Here is a 27,456-nt window from a genome sequence, read left to right on the forward strand (position 1 = left end):
CACAAATAAATAAGGTTATGAGAAAAACAAAACAAAAACTGAAAATATTTTAATGGATTAATTCCTAAATCTGCACGCGCTATATTAAGAAATAGGTTTTGTATTAACTACATTTTTTATTTTATTTTATACATTATTATTGCTCCTACAGTGTCTTATAAAATACTTTATAACAAAAATAATAACAATGCTGGATAAAAAAATAAAACAGCGTATTTTCTCACAATATTAGCAAAATTGGTTTCCATTTGCTGTGCTGTAAATGCTTTGAAGAAAATCATTGAGTGCAAGATTGTTTCAAACAATAGCATTTTTATTTTACTCTACATATTGTACTTATGAGCAACCCTAAAAATTCCCATTTGCCTAATAGAAATGTTGTACAAACATGATCATAAACCAGAATAATATATATTTTTAGCACTGACCATTACTACTCAAAGACATACATAAAGCAGTTGTCATCATCATTTTAATCAAATCTATACTGAAACATGAACGTGTTGGTTTGTAGATCATTGTAGTTGTATGTTTGAATATTAGCGGGAGTCATAGAGATGGGCTGGTTGGCCGTTGGTCCTTTTATAGTTTGAGGAATTTCATAAGGTTGTTGTCTTCAACTGCCTCCTCAAAGGCATTGAAATCCTGAAAAAAAGAGAAGGAGGGCAACGGGATCAGGGACACAGAGATGGAGAGAAACTGTTACTATACAGATGTTTTAGGGAAAGCTGTTATTTAACCTTGACACAATTTGTGCAAATTAGTTTGATGCATTTATTGGCCAGACAAACAAGTATATAGCACCCTCGAGAGGCATAAATACAAATCAAGCCTGAACAATTAGTGGGGTGTGCACTAATTTACCTGTGTCAAAATGTAGCTGCACAGGCTGCATGTGTGTGTGACGTCAGTGCAGCCTGTGGTACGACTAACACCCTATAAATGTGTATTTGATGTCTGAGCCTACGCCCTGTACCATCATACAGTAGTTGCTATTTCCTGTGTGACAAATGCAGGAAGGGTGTAAATGATTTACATTTAGTCACAGCACAAATATATGTTCAAGACATTCTAATCAGGTTTACAGGACATTTAGGAAAACTTACTCCACAGTAGTGCTTGTCGTTGCTTATCTGAGGTGGCAGTGCAGTCGGGTTCCCTGCGATCTCTCTCATTCTATCCTTGTCAGCGTTATTCTGGGATATGTCCACACATTTGAAAGGGATCTTCTTTGATTCCAGGACATTAATGATTCTTTCCTGTTCCTTCTTGATCTGCAAAGAGCAGAATGCAAGTCAGCGAGTAATGAAGCAAGCACGTACGCTTTGAACGCTTTGAACAAGAAACGAGCTGCAGACACAAGTTGTAAAACAAATTCAAACGGTGTAGACTTTAAACTGTACCTTCACGGAACTGCTCACGTTGGTAATAAACAGTGTGACTGACATGTCTGCTCTACAAACAGTAACTTCCTGAACCACAGATACAGCGACGCAGGCAGAGAGAAGTTCAGCAGAACGTTGCTCCAGTGCCCTCTGTGCAGGTATGCAGTACTGGTCTACTGCAAGTGCAGACAAGGTGAGCAGGTTTTTGCACGGACACACCCACTTGTCTCACTTCCAGTTGTAACTTGCCTGCAGACAGTACTTAAAGCACGGACATTAACACACTACAGCGGGAAAGCTAGTTGTTAACTCTGATCAAGTACTGAGTTCCTGCTACAGTTCCTCATTTCGAGTATTTGTGGTGTGTGTAACTGTCTAGTTTATACTATATACTTCTGTCAACTATTACAGTAGTTCCTCATAAAGTATCATATGATACTGGCTCACAGTAACACAAGACTCCAAAAAAGCATTAATCTTATTATTAGTAACAACAAGAACTGTGTTTTAACAAATAGACATGTCAGTTATAAAAAAAAAGCTTTTTTCCTTCATGGGTCTGGCTTGTTTGTCCAGCAAACGGGGGACTGGGACTGAGAGGTCACAGCCAGTCTCTGGTTGGGTTGGTGTGAAAGGCGGCTTGTAATGCACTGCCTGACACCTTTCTATGAGAACCAGCAGTGACTTTTTTCTTGCTTGTAATGATTTGAAGACAAAGGTCACTTTGTCGCACCCACTAACAGGAGCATGAAGAGTAATATAGTGTTTTTGATGTGTATGGCCTCCAAGTGAGACATCCGCACATTTACTCTGGGATAAAAATCACAATGTGCAAATTGAAACAAACCTTTTAAGACCTGTTCAGAGTTGTAACAAATGCAAATTTATTGATCATGACTCAAAATCAAATCATATTGAAACAAAATGTGAAAAAAAGAAAATGTGGTTGCAAGAACTCTTATTTGTGATTGACAGAATCCCTACACGAATTTCTGCAGAGTCTTGTGTACAGTGTAAGTTAATTAAAATACACTTTTAGTCTTATATTCTAAACATTCTATATATGTCTGTATAAGAGCACATATTTGAGTAAATACAGTATGAAACACGACCTTAAATGAGCTGGAAAAGATGAGAGTAAAGCATATGTATGACAGTATGACAATTGCTCTAGTCAGCATTTAGACTACAAAACGAGTGGTTCGAGCTCATAGCACACTCTTCCAGCCAGGTCTTCAGGAACGACCTCGCTAGTGTCACCCACATCTTGATTCTTGGCTTCTGTACTGTGACTATTGACAACATACTCATTTATTTGCGTATTCCGTTCTCTGTGGAAGACAAGACAACTGCAATCACTATGTGACATCTGGCATGATGATCATGCAATCATTGACCTCATCCTGTTCTCCTACCTTCCATCAAGCGCTCCATTGCTTCTGTCTTCCACATTTGGCTTCATTGCTGCTCCGAACCTGTTGCGAAACTGAACTGTTGTACCTGAAGAGGGAGCAAAGCATCCCTGTGGTTTATCATATTGCTACACATTCGGACAAAATGTAGGCGTGTTTATCTGCCACCTACCAGCAGCCCTCCATCTATTTCTCCAGACCAGGTATCCTATAACCAGCACCACCAGCAAGACCACAACACCTCCAACAACTCCTCCGACAGCTGAGGATGATGGGGCTGTGGCAGAAAATGACAAAGATCATGAAGTAGATTGGAAATAAAAAAAGAAGCTAAGAGCAGAAATGTCTCCTACCCTGGACAGTGACTTGGAGAGTCTTGGAGGGAGCGGAGCAGAAGGGCAATGAGGAGATGTTAACACTGTAGACACAGGTGTACTCTCCTTGGTGTTCATAGCCTATCGTCGCAAAGTCAAAGTTGGCCTGACTAAAGATGAAGTGAGTGAACGCCCGCTGAGTTTCACTTGTTTGCTTGTCAGACCTCATCAGCTGGAAAACGCCTTCGGCGTAAGTGGAATGCGTCGAGCAGGTGATGGAGAAGCTGCTTCCCTGGGTGACAGATATCTTGTCTGGGCTGTAGATCACCATGGCCTGAGGAGACGTCAGGGAGATGCTGGGCTTCTCCAGTTTCACTGCACAATAAATGCAGAATGTTCATTGAAACGATAAGACCTCGTTGCAGTAGAAGTTCAACTGGACCAACCTGTGACAGAAAGATCAACAGTGTTTCCCTGAGGGTAGAAGATGACTTGATTTGGCAGTTTCTTGTGATATTCACAGAAGTATGATCCTGTGTGGTTAAAGTTCACTTTAGAAAAGATGAAGGTAGCAGCCTCATGTTCAGAGAACCTCTCCAATTTGGTGGATTCTTGCGTCTTTCTCAGGACAAATGTTCCACCTAGGTGCTCTGTTACTATTGTGCAGGTGATTTCAACTTTGTCGCCCCAGTTCACCTCCGGACCAGGACTCAAGGAGATCTGGGGCTTCTCTAGAGAACCTGGAAAACATGGAGATAGGTTTGAAGTTTTGTATCAATTTCTTAAAAGCCCCAAATTCAACCATACAATCAGATCAAACCTCTTACCTAAACAGATGACACCAGCATCTTCACCGTGCCCACAGTTATTTTCTCCAAACCCAGGGTGCTTGCAGTGCGTGAGAGCAGCCTCTTCACCCGAACACTCCACGTTGTCGAGCCATATCGGTCCAGTGCCTTTACCGAAGTGGGCAGACGTGGGCGCAGACACCGCAAGACCACAGCCGAGCTGCTTGCACACCACGTCGGCGTTGCTCATCTCCCACTCGTCATCACACACAGTCCCCCACTGGCCTTTATGCAGGATCTCCACTCTGCCGGCGCATTGGCTGAGACTGCTGACCAAACGGAGCTGTGCTGCATGAGAAACACATAAAATGTTCAGAATTGGTATCCACCTCATTCTTAATGAGGACGTCATGTATTCGTCCTCACCAGCACAGAGAACGCCAGCGTCGTGTTCATGCCCACATGTTCCCGCTGTGAAACCTTTGACAGAGCATTGCTGCAGAGCCGTCACATTGTCAAAACAGGAATCCTTGGTGTCCACCACTGACCCGCTGCCTTGGCCGAATGCGGCGGCACCAGGGGCGTTCACGACATGGCCACACTCCAGCAGCTCACACACCACCTCAGCCTTCTTCATGGTCCAGTCTGTGTCACACACAGTTTTCCAGTCCGCACCATGCCGGACTTCTACCCGGCCAAAGCACTCATTCTCCTCATTAACCAGCCGCACCTCCAGATTTCCTGCAAAACAAGTAAACTGACTGCATCATGAAATGATCCCCCACGTTGGGGTGAAATCCCTAAAGGCCCAATTCCTACCTGTGCAGACAACACTGGCAAGCGAAGTTGTGTTGCAAGTTCTGTCTCTGTCTTGTAAAGGTCTTTGTGGACACTGTGACATCGCATCCTCCAGTCCATTACATTCAATTTGTTCCACCCATGTTTGGCCAGTGCGGTGCCCAGACTCATAGTTGATACTAATTTTATGAGCTTTTCCACAGTCCAGCTGCCTGCAAACCACCGCCGCATCGTTCATATCCCAGGTATGAGCACACAGAGTACCCCACTGACCTTTGTCATAAAGCTCCACTGTTCCAGCACAGCGAGTCGGCCCATTGGATAATTTCACATTGCCTGGAATTTGTTAGAAGACAGAATACGTGTATGTATATTTTTTTTGTTTACTTTTATCTGTTTACTTTTATTGACCTGAATGCTGAGTAAAGTCAAACCTGAACATTGGACCGTCGCCTCTTGAATTCGGTCGCTGCTGGTTCTGACGTAGTCTCTGACTGTGCACTGTGTTAGCGAGCTCTCCCCTCCACCACAGCTGATCTTATACCCCCTCAAATCTCCACTCTCAACAAACGAGCCCGCAGCCTGGACGGGATCTCCACAGTTCATTTCTCGACACACCACCCGGGCTTCATTCATTCCCCAGTTGACGTTATACGCTGGTGACCAGTGGCCGTTGTAGTGGACCTCCACCCTGCCTGAGCAGTGGTCAGTGCCATTAAGCAATCGAATGGTAGCTGGAAGCAAAGCACACAGAATCAGCAGTTATGAAGCCCCATTCTACTAAAAAGCCCTATAAGGTTCTACATTTTTTCTTCTCTGTTGTGTGTATTTAGGTTCTATAAATGTATTACTTTATAGTTTGTCTCAAATGTACTGTGTTACAACATGACTGTGGCATGTACAACCTATGTTGTTTTAAAATTTGTCGAGAGTGGACAACGTAGAACTCTGCCTGGATGCTAAGATGGTTATTCGCAGAGAGCAGTAAGGTGTAGGTGACAGAAAGAGAAGACAGCGGAAAGTAAACAATACGTAAAAGACGAGGGAGTAGTAAAATATCATCTTAGGGACTACAGATTTACCAGCGTAAGTAGTTAGCTTGTTAAGCGCTGCTGACGCCTGCTGCAGGTAGCTAGCAAGGGAGGCAAAGTAGCTGTTTTGCAAAGAACAACATGACCAAACGTTCTGGAAGGTTTGCCTGGGAAAAATGAAGATTAAAAGCGCAGACGACCAAGAGGGTCTTAACTTTGGGGTTAAAAGTGAGTTTCTGCTACCAGGGGCTAGACCAGCTTCATGCACTGGAGGACAGCGTGGAGAAAGCGGATGCCTGCACAAATTGAGTTGGGTTCGTGAGTACCCCAGCAATTGCTCAGCTAGCGAAAAGCAGCGTCTTCCCTGGTTTTCATCACCACTATCTCAATCAGGCCTGCAATGGGGGGTTTATTGTTTTGTTAAATGCCAGCTTGTGTGTGTGGGCCCACATATGTCTTTATTTTATACACGTTGGCTTTATAATAAATGGTAATACTCAATTTTTTCTATTCACTTTTTATTTTTAGCAGTTCTTAGTTAAAGATAAATTTGGCTACAATTCTGGACTTGTATTGTTTCTGTGATTTTTTTTTAGTTCAGTACATATTGTATATTTATGGGATATAATTAATAGGACTTTAAATTACTTGGGGGAATAAGTGTTTACAAACTCAGGGGACTACTGTTTTGAAAATGAAAGAATTTATTTAAATAAAACTGAAGTGTGATTCTGTTACTGATATGATGTGAAGGGATGGGATGATACCTGAACAAATCACACCAACGTCCTCTCCATGGCCACAGTTACTCTCTCCAAAGGATGGGCGTTGGCAGTGGACAAGAGACGTCTCATTGCCGGAGCAGTTTACATCATCCAGCCATATCTCTCCTTCACCTTCACCAAAGAACGCGCTGTGCTTGATGGTCTGAGGTGACCCACAGTCCATTGTCCTGCACACCACCTGGGCGTCTCTCATGTCAAAGTCATCGTCGCATACCGTTCCCCACTGGCCGTCATGCAGAATCTCCACTCTGCCGGAGCAACGGTCCGTGCCGTTCACAAGCCTCAGTGATGAAAAGGCTGAGGACAGGGTCACACTGTTCAGTGAATTGTCCAGTCACATGGGAGTAGCATCTCTATCGACTTTTCTCCTACCTGCACACGAAACAGAAATGCTGTCACATGTTCCCGAGTGCTGTTGAAGTGTGCACTGGGCGATGGAGCTCACACTGTCAGAGCATGTGCTCGTATAAGCTCCCAGCTCGCTGCTACCAGCGCCAAAGTTCTCTTGGGTTTTTCTGGGAGTGCCACAGTTGAGTTCTTTACACACCATTGCAGCCTCTTTGCTGCTCCAGTTATTTGAACAGATCCTCCCCCATTTATCGTTGTGGAAGACCTCCAGTCTGCCAGAGCACGAGTCTGGTCCATCAACCAGTCTGACATTTTCTGAAAGTTAAAGATAAAGCAGGTGAACATGATATTCATAGGTTCTCAAAGTCATCATTGTTATAAATGTTGTGTATTTTGTTACCTGAGCATATAACACCTGCATCTTCAGAGTGGTCACAGTCATGTTGTCCAAGCCCTCTATGTGGGCAGTCAGTCAGGCTCTTCTCGTGACCAATACAGTCGATATCATCCAACCACACCTGATCCTGACCTTTGCCAAAGTGGGCTTTGTACTTGACTGCAATCGGGTTCCCACAATTCATCTGTCGACAAACGACGGCTGCTTCCTGCATCCCCCATCTGTCGTCACAAACAGTTCCCCACTGTCCGTCGTGGTAGACCTCCACCCGCCCAGAGCATCGATGGGTCCCATTCTTTAGACGGACTGGTTTACTGTCTGTTTGGTTTCACAGAACAGGTTCAGGTCAGGTATAGCGGTAAAGTTTTATAGGCAAGGTCCAAACATTGACTTACTTGTACAGAAAACTGTAGCATCAATACAGCCTTCCTTGAATTCTTGAAAGGTGCACTGTGAAAAAGAGGTCTCATTTCCAAAGCAATTGGTCTTGACTCCAGGCAGGTCATGAGCTTCTCCAAACGTCTGTGCTGCAGCCGAATGGCCAGGAGAACCGCAGTTCAATTCTCTGCACAGTATCTCTGCTTCCTCCTTGCCCCAGTCACTGCCGCACACCCTCCTCCATCGCTCATTGTGGAAGACTTCCACTCTGCCATTACACCGATTGCTTCCGTTGACAACCCTTAAGGTTTCTGCAAACACACGTACAGTAGTTTGCAACTTTTTGTAGCTGCTGTATTGTGAAGCTAGAGGCTAGAGCTTTATCTATCCAACATGTGCCGCCAGGCAATCATCTATTTTTAAGCCCCCCCCTAAATGATTTCAGTTTGTTCTTCTGTTGACACGCTCTAGATGTAGGACAAATTCTGTGTTGACAGAGTCTCACCCCCGCTGCATTTCCCAATTTCTGTGAACTGGTGAACTGGGGCAGTTCCACGTTTTAAGGTTTAAGTTTGTTCATGTACAGTTTTGCCCTTTTTTCCAAACACTTCTGTTACCTGTAGCAGGTCATGTTAATTAAGTCAACACTGAATGAATCAGAGGAAAACTGGACACATTTTGTTCAGAAAATGACAATAACAAAACATTAGCGTGCAACAAAAATCGTGAGCTGATCTGCAGTTCAGTTCAGATCTTGTTCTGGTCCATGATGGTCCTGCGGTGCCTGAGCCTCCTGCCTCAATTTCTGTTCCCAGTAGTCTAGGGCGCTTGACAAGACTCTTTACCTCCCCTTCCAGGAGGGTGGTGGTCACGGCTCAAAGAGTCCGGGCCTTTCCACTTGATGACGACTGGGGACTGACTCCTCATTTTCTACCACTACTCTGTGCTTTGTGCTGAGCCGCGTGACTGCAGCTCCATATCCCGGGGACAATTTTCCCAACTCCAACTTCATCCAAGTACTGTATTTCTTTCAAAAAAGGTCCAAAGTATGCTACGTAGCTGCGCAGTGTGTCAAGCAAAGTAAACACAGTAGAGATAAGTAAGTGAACTCAGTCTTACCTGAACATACGACTCCAGCATCTTCAGCATGGCCACAGTTACTGTCCCCAAATGGCCTGTGTTGACACTTGAGGATGGAGGACTCGTGACCGATGCACTGCACATCGTCCAGCCAAATCGTTTCCTTCCCCTCCCCAAAGAAGGCGGCTTTTTTGGCCTCAAGCACCGAGCCACAGTTTACCTCTCTGCACACCACGGCAGCGTTGTTAAGGCTCCAGTGGTCATCGCACACAGTGCCCCAGCTGTCTTCATGGCTGAGCTCCACTCTGCCAGAGCAACGCGACGGCCCAACCAGCCTGATTTTATCACATTCTGGATTTGAAAAATGAGGGAAAAGTACCTGCATAACCGCGTTATTTATTAATACCAAACCAGTTTGTAGTAAAGTAGAACTTACTGACCTGTAATTAGTGGTAGGATCAGCAGGCCTAGAGCAGAAATATCATAAAGTGCTTATTATATTATTCATCCTGACCACACTTGGATATTTTAGACAGTATGAAGCAGTATGTAATAAAATGTTATCAGTATTTCACACTTTCAATTAAAATGTTACTACATTAACCAGAATATGTAATTTAAGCTTTCTTCTGTGTTTTGTAATAATAAATCTATATACCTAGCTCTACACAAAAGAAGTAGAATTCATGAAACTTACCAATGGTTAAATGCAGAGCAAGCACTAGTTTTTCAGCAGGAAGGACACTCATACTGGGTCTTCAGAAAACTTGGAAAATGCCAAGAGACAGCAAACATAAAGTAACAAACTATTTTTTGTTTTTTTTACATCAACAGATTTTATCTTACCTTTTATATCCCAAATAAACTCACAAGTTATAACCCATGACACGCAAAACGATAGAACACAACCATGTAGGGATTCACTAATTCTTGTGAAAAACAGGAACTGCCCGCACTTGGACTGCAAACTGGACGTGTATTGACATTCGGATCAATCATTAAAGACAGAGCATAAGAGGCTTTTTCATTTTTGTTGTACACAACATCCACACTGGTATTTGAAGAAGACAAACCAGATTGACTTTTATTGCAAAGGTGGCGATGGTGGCAGTGGTTTATGAACAACACAAAGATCAGCAGGAGAACAAAACGTATGAGGGACGCTCAGATAAAAGCAATGTTGATATGAACAAATGTCAGAAGGTGACATGTCTCCACCACTTGCCTCCTCCTCCTCTGCTTATCATTTACAGATGTCCTTTTATGTTGAGCCCTCTGCTAGTTTTCTTGGAATCAGCCTAAAATGAAATGTCACTTAACCAGTTGATTAAATGATAAGATCTTAAAATACCTGCACGTGAATATGATGATGATGCATTTTCTTCACCTCACCTGAATAAGATCCAGTAGATATGATTCCAACGAGATTTCTTCTTTCTTTCTGACTTGGTGCCCTTAACTTGACCACAAACAAAGGAACCACAACATCCACATAACATGGTTATGGTTAACATGGTTAAATCCAGTATAATAAGTTGGTGCTATGATTGCTGTGTCATAAAACAAAGTTTTTACTGGTATAGTAGATTACATCAGATTTTTTTGTGCTTTTTGTGTGATTAATTATTCATATCTAAAAAGTAAATTAGTTTTCTTCCTTTTAACTGTTTCTTTATTTTCTATTTTATTTACAGTATATAATTATAGTATAGGGATGAAGCCTAAGTGATGTTGCATAACTTAATTGTCTATTTCGCATGTATCCTTTGTAAAGCTTCCTATTTGGAACTTCCTATCCATCCATCTGCCCACACAATCGGGCCATGGTCCCGGGTGCAGCAGTCTGAGCAAAGATCTCTGCAACTCAGAGTTGCCAAATAATGCAATCCCTCCTCTCTGATTAGAGCTTGACTTGACAAACAGTGTCCCCTGACATTAATCAGTGAAAGCTGCAGTTTTAGAGCGACGCCCCACAGTGCCAGAAGTGCCAGAGTCCACCAACAAATGGGTGGCGTCAAAGTCTGTGCGGTGCTCCCAGGAGGGGGTGCAGAGAGCAAAGCCGCAGCGTAGGGTGAACACTAAAGTATGTGTACTTCCTTATTTGAAGACCAAGCACCGGAACCCGCATTTCAAGCCTGGAAGGGGAAGTGCTGCAGTGGGGGATTCAACCTCACGCTCTGGGACGAAGGAGCAGGTCTCGTCGTCGAAGAGGATTTCCTCCCCTGCAGCGAGGCCAGTGTCATGGTGCTCTACAATGGAAGCACCGATTAGCAAGAGGCAGCAGTTCACCACTTTCGCATGCACCCCTCTGCCTGGGAATCTCAACATCAGGTATGGCGGAGCAGCAGAAAGCCACTGTTTTCTCACCACCTAGACCTGTCCATGGCGCACTGGTCGAGGAAAAGTGCGTTACTTCAGCGGGTCTCATCCAATCTGCCACTGGGGATCCAGACATACCTGCAATAAACACCCGTTTTCTGGTTTTGTTTCAAGATCTTTCGAACACTTATCAGAGTTACAGCCTAGGGACAAATAACTAACCTTAAATAAACTGGGGAACTTAGGTTGTTGCAGATTTTCTCTACCTTATGGCGGTACGGCAGATGGTGGCCAGGTGTTTGAATGGGCGGACATACCGCTCCTTACCTAGATAAGCCAGTGCCCACTGCAGGTTCCTTATCTGCACCTCCTTCAAAGGAGCAGCCTGCAAGCAGGTCACACTTGCTTGGGTCTCAATCGCAGCTTGGAGGCTGCACGTCTAGATCCATCTGTTCCTGAGTCTAAGTATGGTTCTGATCCTTTGTCTGTTCCTGATTCTGCATCTGGTTCTGATCCTAAGACTGTTCCTCTTGCTGGTCTTCGGCCTAGTTCTGTTCTTACGTCGATTCCTGGTTCTCATTGTTCATCTGGCCGAACCCAGCATGGCAGCTAAGCAACTTCACCCATCTTGTCCTTATTCTACACACAATCGGCATGTGAGATCCTGTTCTGGTCCCCATGGTCCTATGGTGGCTGGGTCTCCTGCCTCAGTTTTTGTCCCCAGTGGTCAAAGGCTCTTGACAAGACTCTTTGCTTCTCCTTCCAGGAGGGGGATGGTCACCGCTTAAAGGATCCGTGCCTTACCACTTGATGACAAGCGAGGGCAGACTCCTCGTTTTCTACCGCCACTGGTTCCTCACCCCTGCTGCCCAATATTGGTCAGCCATCAGATATTGACTTTTTGCCCACTGGCCCACTGATTTGAACTTGAACTGGTTTTGGTTTGTTTATTTGACAATAAATGAGGATACAAGTAAGCAAAATAGGAATGTTGTCAGAGACAGTGGAGGCTTGGTTCCGTGTTCCACAAAGAGAAGCTTGTTAGGACTGTGTGTATGCCAAAATAGTACAGGAGGCGAGACGCAGGCATTAATACATCAGTGTTGTTTACAAGAAAGCTGAGACAGCACAGATTGAAAGGTGGAACCATGGTTAAGTTTAATTTGAGGGTATTTCATAGTATGTAAAACACATTAAGAAGCACTAAAAGATATGGGGTGCCAAATGTAAAAGGAGCACCTATAACTAGTTTTCTCACATTTAACTAAATGACACAACATGTTTTCTCACATTTAGTTAAATGTGCAAAAGTCTAAATGTAAATGTTAAATGTTTGCCGAGTGTAAACTGAATATTCATGAATGTGCAAGTAGACTCCACCCCTACCCTCAAACAGCGCTGGTCTCAGATCAGAGACGCGAACTCAAACATCTCAAAGAGTGCGCGCAAACCCCGCCCACATCTGATCTGGAAACTTTTGTTTTTAGCCTGGACGTAACTTCGGCTAGCTAGTATAGTTAGCCAACTAATTCTCCACCGGCGCCACAGAAATATTCTATTTAAACCTACTTAACTCCCCATTAATGGTGTTTACGACAGAACAGCAGTTTGAAGCGGAGCCTCAGCCCGCACACCTGCCGTTACAGCCCGTTCAATCTCCCCCAACGGGAGGGAGTCGGAGCTGGCGGCCATGATGGCTTCGACTTCAGGCTTCTCTCCAGTATTTTCGTGCACCGATCCAGAGTCAGATGTGGGCGGAGCTATGCGTACTGTTTGACGTGTTTGAGTCCGCATCACTGATCTAGGATAATAGGGGGTGGAGTCTACTTAAATATTCAGTTCGATCATTTAACATTTAGATTTAACATTTAGACTTTTGCACATTTAACTAAATGTGAGAAAACATGTGTCATTTAGTTAAATGTGAGAAAACTAGTTATAGGTGCTCCTTTTACATTCGGCACCCCATAGTAAGGTGCAATACTGAACTGAACATTCTTACACAAACAACTAATCTCTTGTGCCCTGACGTACATTAAGTTTAAAACATCTGATGTTCCATTTGACTGACTAATAGTTTATAATATATGTTTGTCTTATAAACCCGGTCTCTGGCTCCATCCTGTCTGACTCCCCACCAGACCCAAGGCTGTTAAAGCGAATGCATTTTGTCTACGAAGCTTGGTGTTCCTTCCTTTGGATAACAAGATTGTAAACATTCTCACTCACGGCGAGATAAGGTGGCACAAACAATTCTATTGGTGCAGAGAGACATTCCACCAGAGCCAGAGAAAGAGGTTAAAAGGCAGATGAAACTTGAGGATCGTGGGCTCTTTGCATCACACCTTTGTGGTGTGTGCACTGGTCTCCCCAGCTGGTTTTTGGTTTGTTGATGTGCACAATCAACATCCATGTTTTTGATTTGCTTTCCCCATTATTTTTATTTTCCTTTATTTTTTTTATAATAAATCTCACAAAAGACAACTCTCTCATCTGCCTCTTTATGGGAAACCTCCACCACACTGGTCCCACATAGTTCTTTATTTTATTCTTATTGGCTTTAAAGGGTGTGTAGGAAAAATCACACAGGGTAATAGTCAATTTTATTTATTTACTTTTGTTGTAATTCGGTTGTATTACTAATGTGATTTGTTTACTCTAGTGAATTATGTTTGTTTATGGGATATTATTAGGAGATGTGTTTAAATCACTAGCGGGGCAGTATACTGTATGAACTCAGGGTGCTACTTTTTTGAAAAGGGTGAAGAAAGCGCTACAGTTATTTATATGAAGTAAAGTGTGTTTCTGTTATTGATACTGATGTAAAGGCATGATCACATCATACCTGAACATATCACACCAACGTCCTCTCCATGGCCACAGTTACTCTCTCCAAAGGACGGGTGTTGGCAGTGGACAAGAGACGTTTCATTGCCAGAGCAGTTTACATCATCCAGCCATATCTCTCCTTCACCTTCACCAAAGAACGCGCTGTGTTTGACGGTGTGAGGTGACCCACAGTCCATGGTCCTGCACACCACCTGGGCGTCTCTCATGTCAAAGTCATCATCGCACACCGTTCCCCACTGGCTGTCATGCAGAATCTCCACCCTGCCGGAGCAGCGGTTTGGGCCGTTCACAAGCTTCAGCTCTGAGGACAGGATCACACTGTTCAGTTAACTGTTCAGTAACATGCGACTAGCATCTTTGGCGACTAGTATTTTACCTGCACACGACACAAAAACACTGTTGCATGTTCCTGAGTGCTGTTGAAGTGTGCACTGGGCGATGGAGCTCACACTGTCAGAGCATGTGCTCGTATAAGCTCCCAGCTCGCTGCTACCAGCGCCGAAGTTCTCTTGGGTTTCTTTGGGAGTGCCACAGTTGAGTTGTTTACACACCATCGCGGCCTCTTTGCTGCTCCAGTTATGTGAACAGATCCTCCCCCATTTATTGTTGTGGAAGACCTCCAGTCTGCCTGAACACAAGTTGGGTCCACCGACCAGTCTGACATTTTCTGAAGGGTAAAGATAAAGCTTAAAAATTAATGTAGGTGTTACTGTTGTGGTGTCTATGAATTATAGAAAAGTAAAATGTTTCAGTAATATCTAAAGAGAAATGCACTTTCAGAATGAATATCTCAGTAAAGCAGAGGCTACTGAAACTCCTAACCCCTATGAAATCATAGTACAATCGGTGAACATAAAAAGTTGGTTTCAATACAGTGAAGCAGGAGCAAGTTATAAGGATTTTAATGCAAACAGGCAAATGAGCTTAAAAGTTTCCTAGTGTGAATGAATATTCTATATGTTTTTCACTACTATCTACCTAAAACAGCAAAAAAATTGATCAGTATATCCAAATACCATTTACCTACACCAATCTAAACATATGTGAAGGTATTCATTTGTGTCCACCGTTTCCAAATCTGTCACTGTACAGGCCACTGGGGGGGGGGGTGTCTGTGCAGCCATATCTCCGCCTACAGTAGCAACAACTGTCTTTGGCAAGTGAGGTGTCTTTTTACTTTTTATAAACAATGGAATTGGCCTAAAAACACCAACACAAGATTGACAGGACTTCTAGCCACTAAAAATGGCTGATCACGTTTTATGGCCGTAGTGCAATAAAAAATGTCACCAAATGGCGCCCCCTATTAATTTACTTCAGATAAGCTCTGAAGGTAGAAATAACAGAGAATGGGATCAGTTCACCCGTAATATGGACTTTGTGTGATGATATTTGAATGTGTACATTGTTTATAATTTTTTTCTTTGGTGCGGTGGCTAGCACTGTCGCCTCACAGCTAGAAGGTCCTGATTTCGATTCCAGGAGGCCGACCAGGTGCCTTTCTGTGTGGAGTTTGCATGTTCCGTGTTCGCGTGGGTTCTCTCCGGGTTCCCCGGCTTCCTTCCATGGTCCAAAAACATTGATTGGTCACTCTAAAATTGCATGTAGGTGTGCATGGTTGTTTGTATATGTGTGGCCCTGTGATGGACTGGCAACTTGTCCAGGGTATACCCCGCCTCTCGCCCATAGCCAGCTGGGATAGTCTCCAGCCCCCCCCCTCGACCCCATGTACGAGATTAAGCGGAATAGAATATGGAACGATGGATAATTAGATGAGTAGATGGCTCATAACTCACCAGATGTGATAGGTAGCATGCTGTTGCATAAAGTATTACAGTGGTAGACCCATAAGTGGGTTGCAAACTAGCCCAGGGCTGGCTATAATGCTAACTACTTGCTAACGGTTTATTGTATCATGCCCTCGTCTCTGTTTGACGTACATAAAGAACACTTATACAGTGTTATAGCCTTCAGCTCTACTGTTTAATTTGATGTTGGGTATGTCTATATTCATGCATTTGTTTATCCTGTGAAAACACTGTTCATCCTGTAAAACACCTGTACTGTAATAAAGTTTCATAGCAAAGGTCCAAACACATGAATCGGTTACTTTTTCTTTTCAGAACAATCCTCTTACCTGAACAGATGACACCAGCGTCTTCACCCTGCCCACAGTTATTTTCTCCAAACCCAGGATGCTTGCAGTGGCTGAGAGCGACCTCTTGACCCGAACACTCCACGTTGTCGAGCCATATCGGTCCAGTGCCTTCACCGAAGTGGGCAGACACGGGAGCAGACACCGCGAGGCCACAGCCGAGCTGCTTGCACGCTACGTTAGCGTTGTTCATGTCCCACTCGTCATCACATACAGTCCCCCACTGGCCTTTATGGAGGATCTCCACTCTGCCGGCACATTGGCTGATATTGCTGATTAAACGGAGCGGTTCTGCATGAGAAACACATAAAATGTTCAGAATTGGCATCCGCCCCGTTCTTAGAAGGACATCATCTATTCGTCCTCACCAGCACAGAGAACGCCAGCGTCGTGTTCATGCCCACATGTTCCCGCTGTGAAACCTTTGACTGAGCATTGCTGCAGAGCCGTCACATTGTCAAAGCAGGAGTCCTTGGTGTCCACCACTGACCCGCTGCCTTGGCCGAACGCGGCAGCACCGGTTGCATTAACGGCGTAGCCACAGTCCAGCAGCTCACACACCACCTCAGCCTCCTTCATGGTCCAGTCTGTGTCACACACAGTTTTCCAGTCCGCACCATGTCGGACCTCTACTCTGCCAGAGCACTCATTCTCATCATTAACCAGCCGCACCTCCAGATTTTCTGCAAGACAAGTAAACTGACTGAGTAATAAAATGATCTCCAGCTTTGGGTTGAAATCTTTAAAGGCTCAATTTACAGACCACATCATGCGCTACCTGTGCAGACAACACTGGCAAGTGAAGTTGTGTTGCAAATTCTGTCTCTGTCTTGTAAAGGTCTTTGTGGACACTGTGACAACGCAACCTCTAGTCCATTACATTCAATTTGTTCCACCCAGGTTTGTCTGATGCGATGCCCAGACTCATAGTTGATACTAATTTTATGAGCTTTTCCACAGCCCAGCTGCCTGCACACCACTGTTGCATCTTTCATATCCCAGGTATCAGAGCACAAAGTGCCCCACTGGCCTTTGTTGTACAGCTCCACTGTTCCAGCGCAGCGAGTCGGCCCATTAGATAATTTCACATTGCCTGGAAACATAGAAGACAGGCAAAGTCGCGCATCGGTGTATGTCTTCATCTGTTCACTTTTATTGCCTTGAATGCTGAGTAAAGTCAAACCTGAACATTGGACCGTTGCCTCTTGAATTCGGTCACTGCTAGTTCTGACGTAGTCTCCGACTGTGCACTGTGTTAGCGACCTCTCCCCTCCACCACAGCTGATGTTATACCCCCTGAGATCTCCACTCTCAACAAACGAGCCTGCGGCCTGGATGGGCTCTCCACAGTTAATTTCTCGGCAGACCACTCTGGCTTCATTCATTCCCCAGTTGATGTCATACACTGGTGACCAGTGGCCATTGTAGTGGACCTTCACCCTGCCTGAGCAGTGGTCAGTACCATTAAGCAGTCGAGTGGTAGCTGGAAGCAAAAAAGACAGAATCAGCAGATATGTAGCCCTATTCTACTAAAAGCCTCATAAGGTTCTACATGTTATTTCCTTTACAGAACAACCCTCTTACCTGAACAGATAACACCAGCGTCTTCACCGTGCCCACAGTTATTTTCTCCAAACCCAGGATGCTTGCAGTGGCTGAGAGCGGCCTCTTGACCCGAACACTCCACGTTGTCGAGCCATATCGGTCCAGTGCCTTCACCGAAGTGGGCAGACGCGGGAGCAGACACCGCGAGGCCACAGCCGAGCTGCTTGCACGCTACGTTAGCGTTGTTCATGTCCCACCCGTCATCACACACAGTCCCCCACTGGCCTTTATGGAGGATCTCCACTCTGCCGGCGCATTGGCTGAGACTGCTGACCAAACGAAGCTGTGCTGAATGAAAAACACGTAAAATTTTCAGAATTGGCATCCATCCTGATCTTAATGAGGACATCATCTGTGCATACTCACCAACACACACAACGCCAGCATCGTGTTCCTGCCCACATGTTCCCGCTGTGAAACCTTTGACCGAGCATTGCTGCAGAGCCGTCACATTGTCAAAGCAGGAATCCTTGGTGTCCACCACTGACCCGCTGCCTTGGCCGAATGCAGCAGCGCCGGTTGCATTAATGGCGTGGCCACACTCCAGCAGCTCACACACCACCTCAGCCTTCTTCATGGTCCAGTCTGTGTCACACACCGTTTTCCAGTCCGCACCATGTCGGACCTCTACTCTGCCAGAGCACTCATTCTCATCATTAACCAGCCGCACCTCCAGATTTTCTGCAAGACAAGTAAACTGACTGAGTAATAAAATGATCTCCAGCTTTGGGTCGAAATCTTTAAAGGCTCAATTTACAGACTACATCATGCGCTACCTGTGCAGACAACACTGGCAAGTGAAGTTGTGTTGCAAGTTCTGTCTCTGTCTTGTAAAAGTCGTTGTGGGCAATGTGACAACGCAACCTCTAGTCCAATACATTCAATTTGTTCCACCCAGGTTTGTCTGATGCGATGCCCAGACTCATAGTTGATACTAATTTTATGGGCTTTTCCACACCCCAGCTGCCTGCACACCACTGTTGCATCTTTCATATCCCAGGTATCAGAGCACAAAGTGCCCCACTGGCCTTTGTCGTACAGCTCCACTGTTCCAGCGCAGCGAGTCGGCCCATTAGATAATTTCACATTGCCTGGAAATCATAGAAGACAGGCAAAGTCATGCATCGGTGTATGTCTTCGTCTGTTCACTTTTATTGCCTTGAATGCTGAGTAAATTCAAACCTGAACATTGGACCATCGCCTCCTGGATTCCATCGCTGCTAGGTCTGACGTAGTCTCCGACTGTGCACTGTGTTAGCGAGCTCTCCCCTCCACCACAGCTGATCTTATACCCCCTCAGATCTCCGCTCTCAACAAATGAGCCTGTGGCCTGGACAGGATCTCCACAGTTAATTTCTCGGCAGACCACTCTGGCTTCATTCATTCCCCAGTTGATGTCATACGCTGGTGACCAGTGACCATTGTAGTGGACCTCCACCCTGCCTGAGCAGTGGTCACTGCCATTAAGCAGTCGAGTGGTAGCTGGAAGCAAACAAGACAGAATCAGCAGTTATGTAGCCCTATTCTACTAAAAGCCTTATAAGGTTTCTTTGTTGTGTGTATTTATGTTCTATTAATTTATTTGTGTAGCTGTGGTGTATACAACCTAATATAGTTTTAACTTTTGTTGAGATTGGACAATGAAGGGTCCTGTCTGGATGCTGGGATGGTGAATGGCAGAGGGGCGGGAGCAGAGAGTGGACAGGTGCAGGTGACGGAAAGAGAGAAGAGAAGAGAAGAGAAGAGAAGAGAAGAGAAGAGAAGAGAAGAGAAGAGAAGAGAAGAGACCTTTGACCTTTAACAAGACGTTTAATTCACACATAAATATTTACAGGAAAACATCAATTTAAAAAATGTAATCAAAAATAAGGAATCAAAAAACACTTTTCAAAATAATAAAGAACAAAACATAATAACAATAATAATAAATAATCTATGTGTTTCTCACTCATTCAAATTTTGTCAAAATTTAAGGACAAGCAGGCCTTGGTTCACCGAACACAACACACCCTTATATCCCCAATGAAAAACAAAACTATCTAAATCTGACACCATCTTATAATAGGCAAACTCAACTTTTAACCTTGAGGCCACCAGGCTTTTAAACAAAAGTTCAACGTCTGAACATCCCACCCCTTTCATTTTGTTCCTCCTTGTAATCCAAATGCTCATTTTTGCCTGTCCAATGAGGAAATTTAACAGACAGACCCTCTGTCTTTGGGAAGCCCTGTAAACGGGACCAAAGATGAAAACTTCCCTCTCTAGATCTTGCTCCATCCCCTCGAACCACCGTGCTAATAGGTAAAAAAAAGAAGTCAGTCTGGGACAATCGAGCCAGAGGTGCTGCAAGCTCTCCTCTGTTGAACAAAAAGAACACTCTCCACCCACTGTCCTATCAAAATGTGCCACATGTCTGTTCGTAGCCACAGCCCCGTGTATAATCCTCCACTGTAGATCTGCAGTGCGCTTCTCCATAGGAGGCTTATACAGGGACCTCCAGCTGCCTCTAGGAGAAGAACCTGGTGGCAACACACCCGACCACTTCGACTCTGGCAAATCCACAAGACCAGCCTCTGTTGTTTACCTTCACCGCTAACCAATAAAGGGATTTCCTCAGTGTCGTTGATAGTTCTGTTAGCTCAGGTGCCCGAAAGGACAACAATGCCCCCTCTCTCTCACCTCCTTCCCCTGTGGCAGCACTAACTCCCAATGGAGGAAAAGCTGGCCAGTCGATCAGTTCGTCCTTCGCCACGGATCTTCCTATGGCTTCTCTAAAAGGACCAGGCAGACTGGCCCTCACCTCTTCCATCAACTTCTGCAGAAACCTTGTTGATCTGGACCCTGTCTTCTGGCTCAGCGTTGTGGCAGCGATCCAATTCCCATCGTCCATCAGCCCCTGCAACTTTGTCACCCCGGCCGACACCAGCATCTTCTGTACAGTTACTGACAAAAGGCTCCTGCACTGGATTAGCGGGTTGAAGAACAGGGGCTCCTCTGCCACACATCTATAGAACATTTCGCAGTCTCTATTAATCTTTATTGTCTTCGTCCACACCCGAATCATTGACTGATAAAAGGGTGAAGCCCGGGAAGGATCAACTTTACTCAAATCCAGTAAAAACAAGTGTCTATCATATTGTAAATCCATTACTCTGCGGAGGAGTACCGTCGCTGTTTCCGTCCACATTTGCGGATCGTGGTATAAGTACCGTTGAGCACTCTGCAGGCGAAAGGCTGCCACACGACTCTTCAGGTCCACCAATCCCTGGCCTCCTTCTGACAATGGCAAATATAGCAATGCCGCCCGAGTCCAGTGCACACCTCCCCAGAAGAAATCCACTAGCCTCTTCTGGATTTCCTTCACTAGTGTTTCCGGAGGCTCCATCACAGTGAATTTATGCCAAAGCATGGAAGCAGCCAGGTTATTAACCACCAGGGCCCTTCCCCTATAAGACAACTGAGGGCGGATCCAGGTCCACTTAGACAGTCGGGCAGTGGCACTTTTTCAATCAACCCTTCCCAATTCTTTTTCTGAAAGCCTCCACTACCAAAAAAAAACACCCAGGCTTTTTATCCCCTCTGTGCCCCATTGCAGCCCTTCAGGTAAAACTGGCTGCGCTTTACCTCTCCAACCTCCCAAGATGATACCTTCACTCTTGGCCCAATTTACCCTGGCTGAAGAAGCTTGTTCGTAAACTGCCAATTTCTGTTCGAGAACCTGAATGTCCCTCTGTCCTGTTATAAAAATGGTGACATCATCCGCATAGGCTGACAAACTGACCCTGGATGGAAGGTCCTTGTGAAGACACACCCCCTCAAGATCCTGTCTAAGATGATGCAAGAGGGGCTCAATTGACAGTCCGTATAGCAACCCCGATAATGGGCAGCCCTGTCTTATCCCCCTCTGAACCGGTATCGCTCTGCTAAGACCTCCTCCGACCTTGATTAAGACAGTGGCCTCGCCATAGAGTGTTTTTAGCCAAGAGATAAATTTCTCTCCAATTCCGAACGCACCTAAAGTGCCAAAAAGATACCCATGGTCAACTCTATCAAAAGCCTTCTCCTGATCTAGTGAAAGAACACCCACATCCAAATCATTTACTTTAGACAGGTCAATAATATCACGCAAAAAACAAATTGTCCATTATAGTCCGATTGGGTACGCAATATGATTGGCTCTTATGCACAATCGACCCAACGCACTCTTTTAGTCTGTTTGCAAGGCATTTGGCAAATATTTTGTAATCAGTACATAACAGTGACACTGGTCTCCAGTTCTTCAACAGCCCAAGGTCTCCTTTTTTGGGCAGAAGTGTCACTATGGCCCTTGTGCAACTGGTCGGCAGCCTCCCAGAATCCATGCAGTCTACAAAGACTTCAACCAAGTCTTTTCCCAAAACATCCCAAAGCACTTGAAGAACTCCGCAGGGAGACCATCTATCCCCCTGATCGACCGCTGCCTAGCTGTTGCACTGCTTTAGCCATCTCATCCAATGAGATTCCTTGCTCCAGCACGGAAGACTGGCTCTCTGTCAGCTTTGGCAGTCCCTCCTGGAGCGCCTTTGCACAGTCCGGTCTGCAACTGCCTGCCCCGAACAGCTCCGTGTATAAGTCAATGGCGATTCTTCTCATCATGGCAGGCTCTGTAGTTATTGATCCATTCTGTAGTTTTAGATGTTTCATCACATTTTCCTCCCGCACTTTCTTTTCCAGATGAAAGAAAAAAGCTGTCGGGGCATCCATATCTCTAACAGTTGAAATTCTATTCCTTATTAAAGCCCTCTTAGCTTTCTCATTCATAAACTGGCTTAATAGGTCTTTCGTGGTCTTCAAAGTTTTGCTGTTTTCTCTCGCCCCACCTATTAACTCTTCCTCCAACACCCTTATCTCTTTCTCCAACTTGTTTATGTAGTTTCTTTCTAGATTTGAGGTATGCATCATATATTGTTCACAAAAGGTTTTGATCTGAGACTTCCCAACCCCCCACCATAGGCCCAGATTCTCAAATTCTCCCCTCCTCAGCTTCCGCTGACTCCAAAACTCAGCAAAAGCTTCACAAAAGACTTTATCATGGTCTAACTTAACATTAAACTGCCAATAAGGACATCGCTGACGACGTGCAACCAGCGACAGGTCTGTTGTCATCAAATGGTGGTCCGAAAACCCCACTGGTGATATTGTGGATGCAGTCAGTAGATTACAGTACTTCTTGTCCATATAAATCCTGTCTAATCTGGCCGCCCTAACACTTCCTTCAGTCACCCTGACCCATGTGTATTGTTTAACATCTAGGTTAAAAACCCTCCAGACGTCCACCATATCTGCTTCAGTCGTTACCTCCGACAGCAGGGAGGCAGATGGTAAATGTGGTTCCCCCGTATTCCTATCCATCTGAGGGTGTGTGGTACAGTTCCAATCGCCCCCTAAAATGACTATAGAACTGCCATCTACCTGCTTCAGGGTGTCACGCAGCTTCCGAAACTGCTCCAACCTGCGTGAACCGGAATTATGTGTAAACATTTATAAACTTAAAAGATAACCCTCTAATTTTTGCCTCCACTACCTGAACCCTGCCAGACTCAACCTCACGTATTCCCACCTCTGTTAATTTTACAAATGGAGAAAAAAGAACAGCCACCCCTGAACTTAGATTGGAGCCATGGCTCAGGAAAAGCTGCCCTTTCCACTCAGCTGCCCAATCGGTTTCATTTTCGGTTGTGCTGTGTGTCTCTTGTAAAAAAAGCACATCTATGCTTTTGGCCTTGATTAGCTCAAAAACCGTGGCCCGCCTCTCCCTGTCCCTCCCTCCATTAATGTTGAGTGTTCCAATCCTCAGCCTCTCCATGAAGAGTAGGAAAAAACAGAGACAGAAGGAACAGAAGGAAGCAGTGAATCCAGTGGGAATGCAAAATTTAGCCATGGCAACTAGGGTCGTTTAAGAATACTTTATACTGTTTTATTCATTTCGAAACGCTTGTCCCTCTTCTCTTTCCTTAATTTTGTCAGTAACTTTTTTAATCGGAATCTCTTTTGTTTACTTAGTTGATCGTAAGTGGCCTTCCTCATCTCTTTCATAACAGAGCGAATAAAAACGTCCACATTAGAGAAGAATTCAGTCACCTCTACCGACTGTCTGCCATAGGTCTCGTCCAAAAACTCATTAATCTCAGACAATGAATACGACTGCACATCCTCCTGCGAGGCTACGTCAGAGAACTGTGACATCGTGTCATCGTCAATCATCTGTTCTTCCTCGTTTTCCGCTGTTCCTTCCCCCGTTTCATCCAACCCGACACCCTGATCCCCCGCAGCTTCCGCTTCCTGTTTACTGTTTGTTTCGTTCAGCGCCTCTTCGCTGCGCTCCTCCCCCCCTGTTCTAGATGGACCTGCGGTGCAGTTTCCCTGCTCCGTGTCCCCCTGACTCCCACCAGCACCGACGTTCTCCTCAGCAGACTGCTGCTGACCATCTACGTCTTCTCGCTCTCCCTCACGTTCGTTCTGCCCCTCCGACTGTCTGTCCCTGGGAGGGACGCCATGACCACCTGCAAACAGCCGACTACCGCTCACACCTGATCCTCAAACAAGTTAGAAACAAGTTTAATTACCTTGTCACCGAAGAAAGAAACATAGAATAGTATCCAGAAATGTCCCGATCTCATTCACCAACTCCACACACTCCACACCTGTTCAAACACTTGCGCTCTCACCACGCTCCCAGCATGCACCGGAGAAGAGATGAGATGAGATTAGATGAGATGGATGGTCGGATGGATGGGCGGGCTTTAAAGGGTATGTAGGAAAAACCACAAAGGGTACTTTTTTGTAATACTTAGTTAATAAATTTGGACACAATTTAGGATTTGTATTACTAATGTGATTTGCTTACTCTAGTACATTATGTTACTTTAATGAAACGTGTGTTTGTGTTACTGATAATACGTGAAGGCATGATCACATCATACCTGAACATATCACACCAACGTCCTCTCCGTGGCCACAGTTACTCTCTCCAAAGGACCGGTGTTGGCAGTGCACAATAGATGTCTCATTGCCGGAGCAGTTTACATCATCCAGCCATATCTGACCTTCACCTTCACCAAAGAAACCATTGTGCTTGATGGTCTGAGGTGACCCACAGTCCATGGTCCTGCACACCACCTGGGCGTCTCTCATGTCAAAGTCATCATCGCATACTGTTCCCCACTGGCCGTCATGCAGAATCTCCACTCTGCCGGAGCAGCGGTTTGTGCCGTTCACAAGCTTCAGCTCTGAGGACAGGATCACACTGTTCAGTTAACCGTCCAGTCACATGCGGCTCGCATCTTTAGCAACTTTTCTCTTACCTGCACACGAAACAGAAACACTGTCACATGTTCCAGAGTGCTGTTGAAGTGTGCACTGGGCGATGGAGCTCACACTTTCAGAGCATGTGCTCGTATAAGTTCCCAGCTCACTGCTACCAGCGCCAAAGTTCTCTTGGGTTTTTTTGGGAATGCCACAGTTGAGTTCTTTACACATCATTGCAGCTTCTTTGCTGCTCCAGTTATTTGAACAGATCCTCCCCCATTTATCGTTGTGGAAGACCTCCAGTCTGCCAGAGCACGAGTCTGGTCCATCAACCAGTCTGACATTTTCTGAAAGGTAAAGATAAAGCAGGTGAACGTGATATTCATAGCTTCTCAAAGTCATCATTGTTATAAATGGTGTGTATTTTGTTACCTGAGCATATGACACCTGCATCTTCAGAGTGGCTACAGTCAGTTTGTCCGAGGCCTCCATGTGGGCAGTCAGTCAGGCTCTTCTCATTACCAATACAGTCGATGTCATCCAACCACATCTGATCCTGACCTTTGCCAAAGTAGGCTTGGTCCTTGACTGCAACCGGGTTCCCACAATTCATCTGTCGACAAACAACCGCTGCTTCCTGCATATCCCATTTGTTGTCACAAACAGTTCCCCACTGTCCGTCGTGGTAGACCTCCACCCGCCCAGAGCATCGATGGGTCCCATTCTTTAGACGGACTGGTTTACTGCCTGTTTGATTTTAAAGAACAGGTCCAGCTCACAAATTATTGTAATAAAGTTTCATAGCAAAGGTCCAAACACATCACTTACTCGTGCAGAAAACTGTAGCATCAATACAGCTTTCCTTGAATTCTTGAAAGGTACACTGTGAAAGGGAGCTCTCGTTTCCAAAACAATTGGTCTTGACTCCAGGCAGGTCATGGGCTTCTCCAAACGTCTGTGCTGCAGTCGCATTGCTAGGAGAACCGCAGTCCAATTCTCTGCACAGTATCTCTGCTTGCTCCTTGCCCCAGTCACTGCTGCACACCCGCCTCCATTGCCAATTGTGGAAGACTTCCACTCTGCCATTACACCGATTGCCTACGTTGACAACCCTTACGGTTTCTGCAAACACAGAGAGGTTAGAGCTTGATATGTCCAACATTTGCCAGGCAATCATTTTTTGAAGTTCCCCACTAAATTATTTTAGTTTGTTCTTCTGCTGAGAGGTACAGGTTCTAGATGTATGACAAATGCTGTGTTAACAGATTCTCACCCTGCTGCAATTCCCAATTACTGTGAACTGGTTACCAGTTCCACATTTTATGGTTTAAGTTTGTTTACGCACAGGCCTTTACTCAAACAATTCCATTCATTGTAGCAGCTCAGGTTAGTTAAGCCAACACACACACAACTGGACATGTTTTGTTCATAAAATAACAAATACAAAACATATGCATGCAACAAAAATCAACCTCTTCCTGCTCTCCATGCTTTGTGCTGAGCCGTGTGACTGTCATTTCTTTCAAAAGAGGTACAAAGTGTGCTACGTAGCTGTATAGTGGTTCAAGCAAAGCAAACACGACAAGTACTGTAACGATAAGTGAGTAACCTTACCTGAACACACAACTCCAACGTCTTCAGCATGGCCACAGTTATTTTCCCCAAATGGGTTATGCGGACACTTGAGGATGGAGGACTCGTGACCGATGCACTGCACATCGTCCAGCCAAATTCTTTCCTTCCCCTCCCCAAAGAAGGCGTCTTTTTTTACCTCAAGCACCGAGCCACAGTCTACCTCTCTGCACACCACGGCAGCATTGTTAAGGCTCCAGTGGTCATTGCACACGGTGCCCCAGCTGTCATTGTGGCTGACCTCCACTCTGCCAGAGCAACGCGACGGCCCAACCAGCCTGATTTGATCACATTCTGGATTTGAAAAATTAGGGAAAAGTACCTGCATAACCGCCGTGTTTAATAATACCAAACCAGTTTGTAGTAAAGTAGTACTTACTGACCTGTAATTAGTGGTAGGATCAGCAGGCCTAGAGCAGAAATATCATAAAGTGCTTAATATATGATTTATCCTGACCACACTTGGATATTTTAGACAGTATGAAGCGGTATGTAATAATGTTTTTTAAGTCTTTCACAATTTCAATTATAGAAATTATTAAATGAATCTGAATATGAAATTTTAGCTTTCTCCTTTGCTTTCTATTAATAAATCTATTTAATTCTACTAATCCATGAAACTTACCTATGGTTAAATGTAAAGCAAGCACTAGTTTTTCAGCATGAAGGGAACTCATACTGGGTCTTTAGAGAACTTCAAGAGATGCCAAGAGACAGTAAACATGAGGCAGAACAAACATTTTGACTTTTTTTTAACAGACATTCTCTTACCTTATTACCTTACCAAATAAACTCACAAGTTATTACCCATGACACGCGAAACGATAGAACACAGATGTAGGGATTCACTAATTCTTGTGAAAACTGGAACTGCCCGCACTCGGACTGCAAA

General features: G+C 44.9%; 2 protein-coding genes across 2 annotated transcripts; both read right to left on the minus strand.

The window, feature by feature from the left end:
* Positions 1-292: 292 nt before the first annotated feature.
* On the minus strand, positions 293-1,563 carry zgc:153284 (uncharacterized protein LOC751696 homolog). Its single transcript, XM_029140516.3, has 3 exons — positions 1,404-1,563; positions 1,107-1,274; positions 293-645 (listed from the first exon to the last, which is right to left on the minus strand). The coding sequence occupies exons 1-3, from the start codon at positions 1,446-1,448 to the stop codon at positions 583-585; spliced, it is 276 nt and encodes a 91-aa protein (XP_028996349.1). The 5' UTR covers positions 1,449-1,563; the 3' UTR covers positions 293-582.
* A 685-nt stretch (positions 1,564-2,248) lies between these two features.
* LOC114850120 (deleted in malignant brain tumors 1 protein-like) lies at positions 2,249-27,456 on the minus strand. Its single transcript, XM_055506565.1, has 31 exons — positions 27,336-27,456; positions 27,190-27,258; positions 26,948-26,974; positions 26,547-26,858; positions 25,761-26,054; positions 25,365-25,679; positions 24,989-25,279; positions 24,608-24,913; positions 18,828-19,127; positions 18,422-18,736; positions 18,012-18,326; positions 17,625-17,933; positions 17,224-17,523; positions 16,819-17,133; positions 16,409-16,723; positions 16,023-16,331; positions 14,262-14,552; positions 13,881-14,186; positions 7,654-7,947; positions 7,262-7,576; positions 6,886-7,176; positions 6,496-6,810; positions 5,132-5,431; positions 4,719-5,033; positions 4,326-4,640; positions 3,939-4,247; positions 3,558-3,851; positions 3,151-3,486; positions 2,970-3,074; positions 2,801-2,885; positions 2,249-2,716 (listed from the first exon to the last, which is right to left on the minus strand). The coding sequence occupies exons 2-31, from the start codon at positions 27,239-27,241 to the stop codon at positions 2,572-2,574; spliced, it is 8,091 nt and encodes a 2,696-aa protein (XP_055362540.1). The 5' UTR covers positions 27,242-27,258; positions 27,336-27,456; the 3' UTR covers positions 2,249-2,571.

This window comes from Betta splendens, chromosome 24 (assembly GCF_900634795.4).
Source record: "Betta splendens chromosome 24, fBetSpl5.4, whole genome shotgun sequence".
In the NCBI taxonomy this organism is placed as follows: Eukaryota; Metazoa; Chordata; class Actinopteri; order Anabantiformes; family Osphronemidae; genus Betta; species Betta splendens.

What these genes read in the sequence shown, in the direction of transcription:
- zgc:153284 (XM_029140516.3), bottom strand. Translation starts at nt 1,448, where the DNA reads ATGTCAGTCACACTGTTTATTACCAACGTGAGCAGTTCCGTGAAG. An exon ending in ACGTGAGCAGTTCCGTGAAG is followed by an intron (nt 1,275 to 1,403) that starts GTACAGTTTAAA and finishes TGCTCTTTGCAG; the next exon opens with ATCAAGAAGGAACAGGAAAG. An exon ending in ACGACAAGCACTACTGTGGA is followed by an intron (nt 646 to 1,106) that starts GTAAGTTTTCCT and finishes TCTTTTTTTCAG; the next exon opens with GATTTCAATGCCTTTGAGGA.
- LOC114850120 (XM_055506565.1), bottom strand. Translation starts at nt 27,241, where the DNA reads ATGAGTTCCCTTCATGCTGAAAAACTAGTGCTTGCTTTACATTTAACC. An exon ending in CGTTGGTGTGATATGTTCAG is followed by an intron (nt 19,128 to 24,607) that starts GTATGATGTGAT and finishes GTTTGCTTCCAG; the next exon opens with CTACCACTCGACTGCTTAAT. An exon ending in TGCTACAGTTTTCTGTACAA is followed by an intron (nt 7,577 to 7,653) that starts GTAAGTCAATGT and finishes GAAACCAAACAG; the next exon opens with ACAGTAAACCAGTCCGTCTA.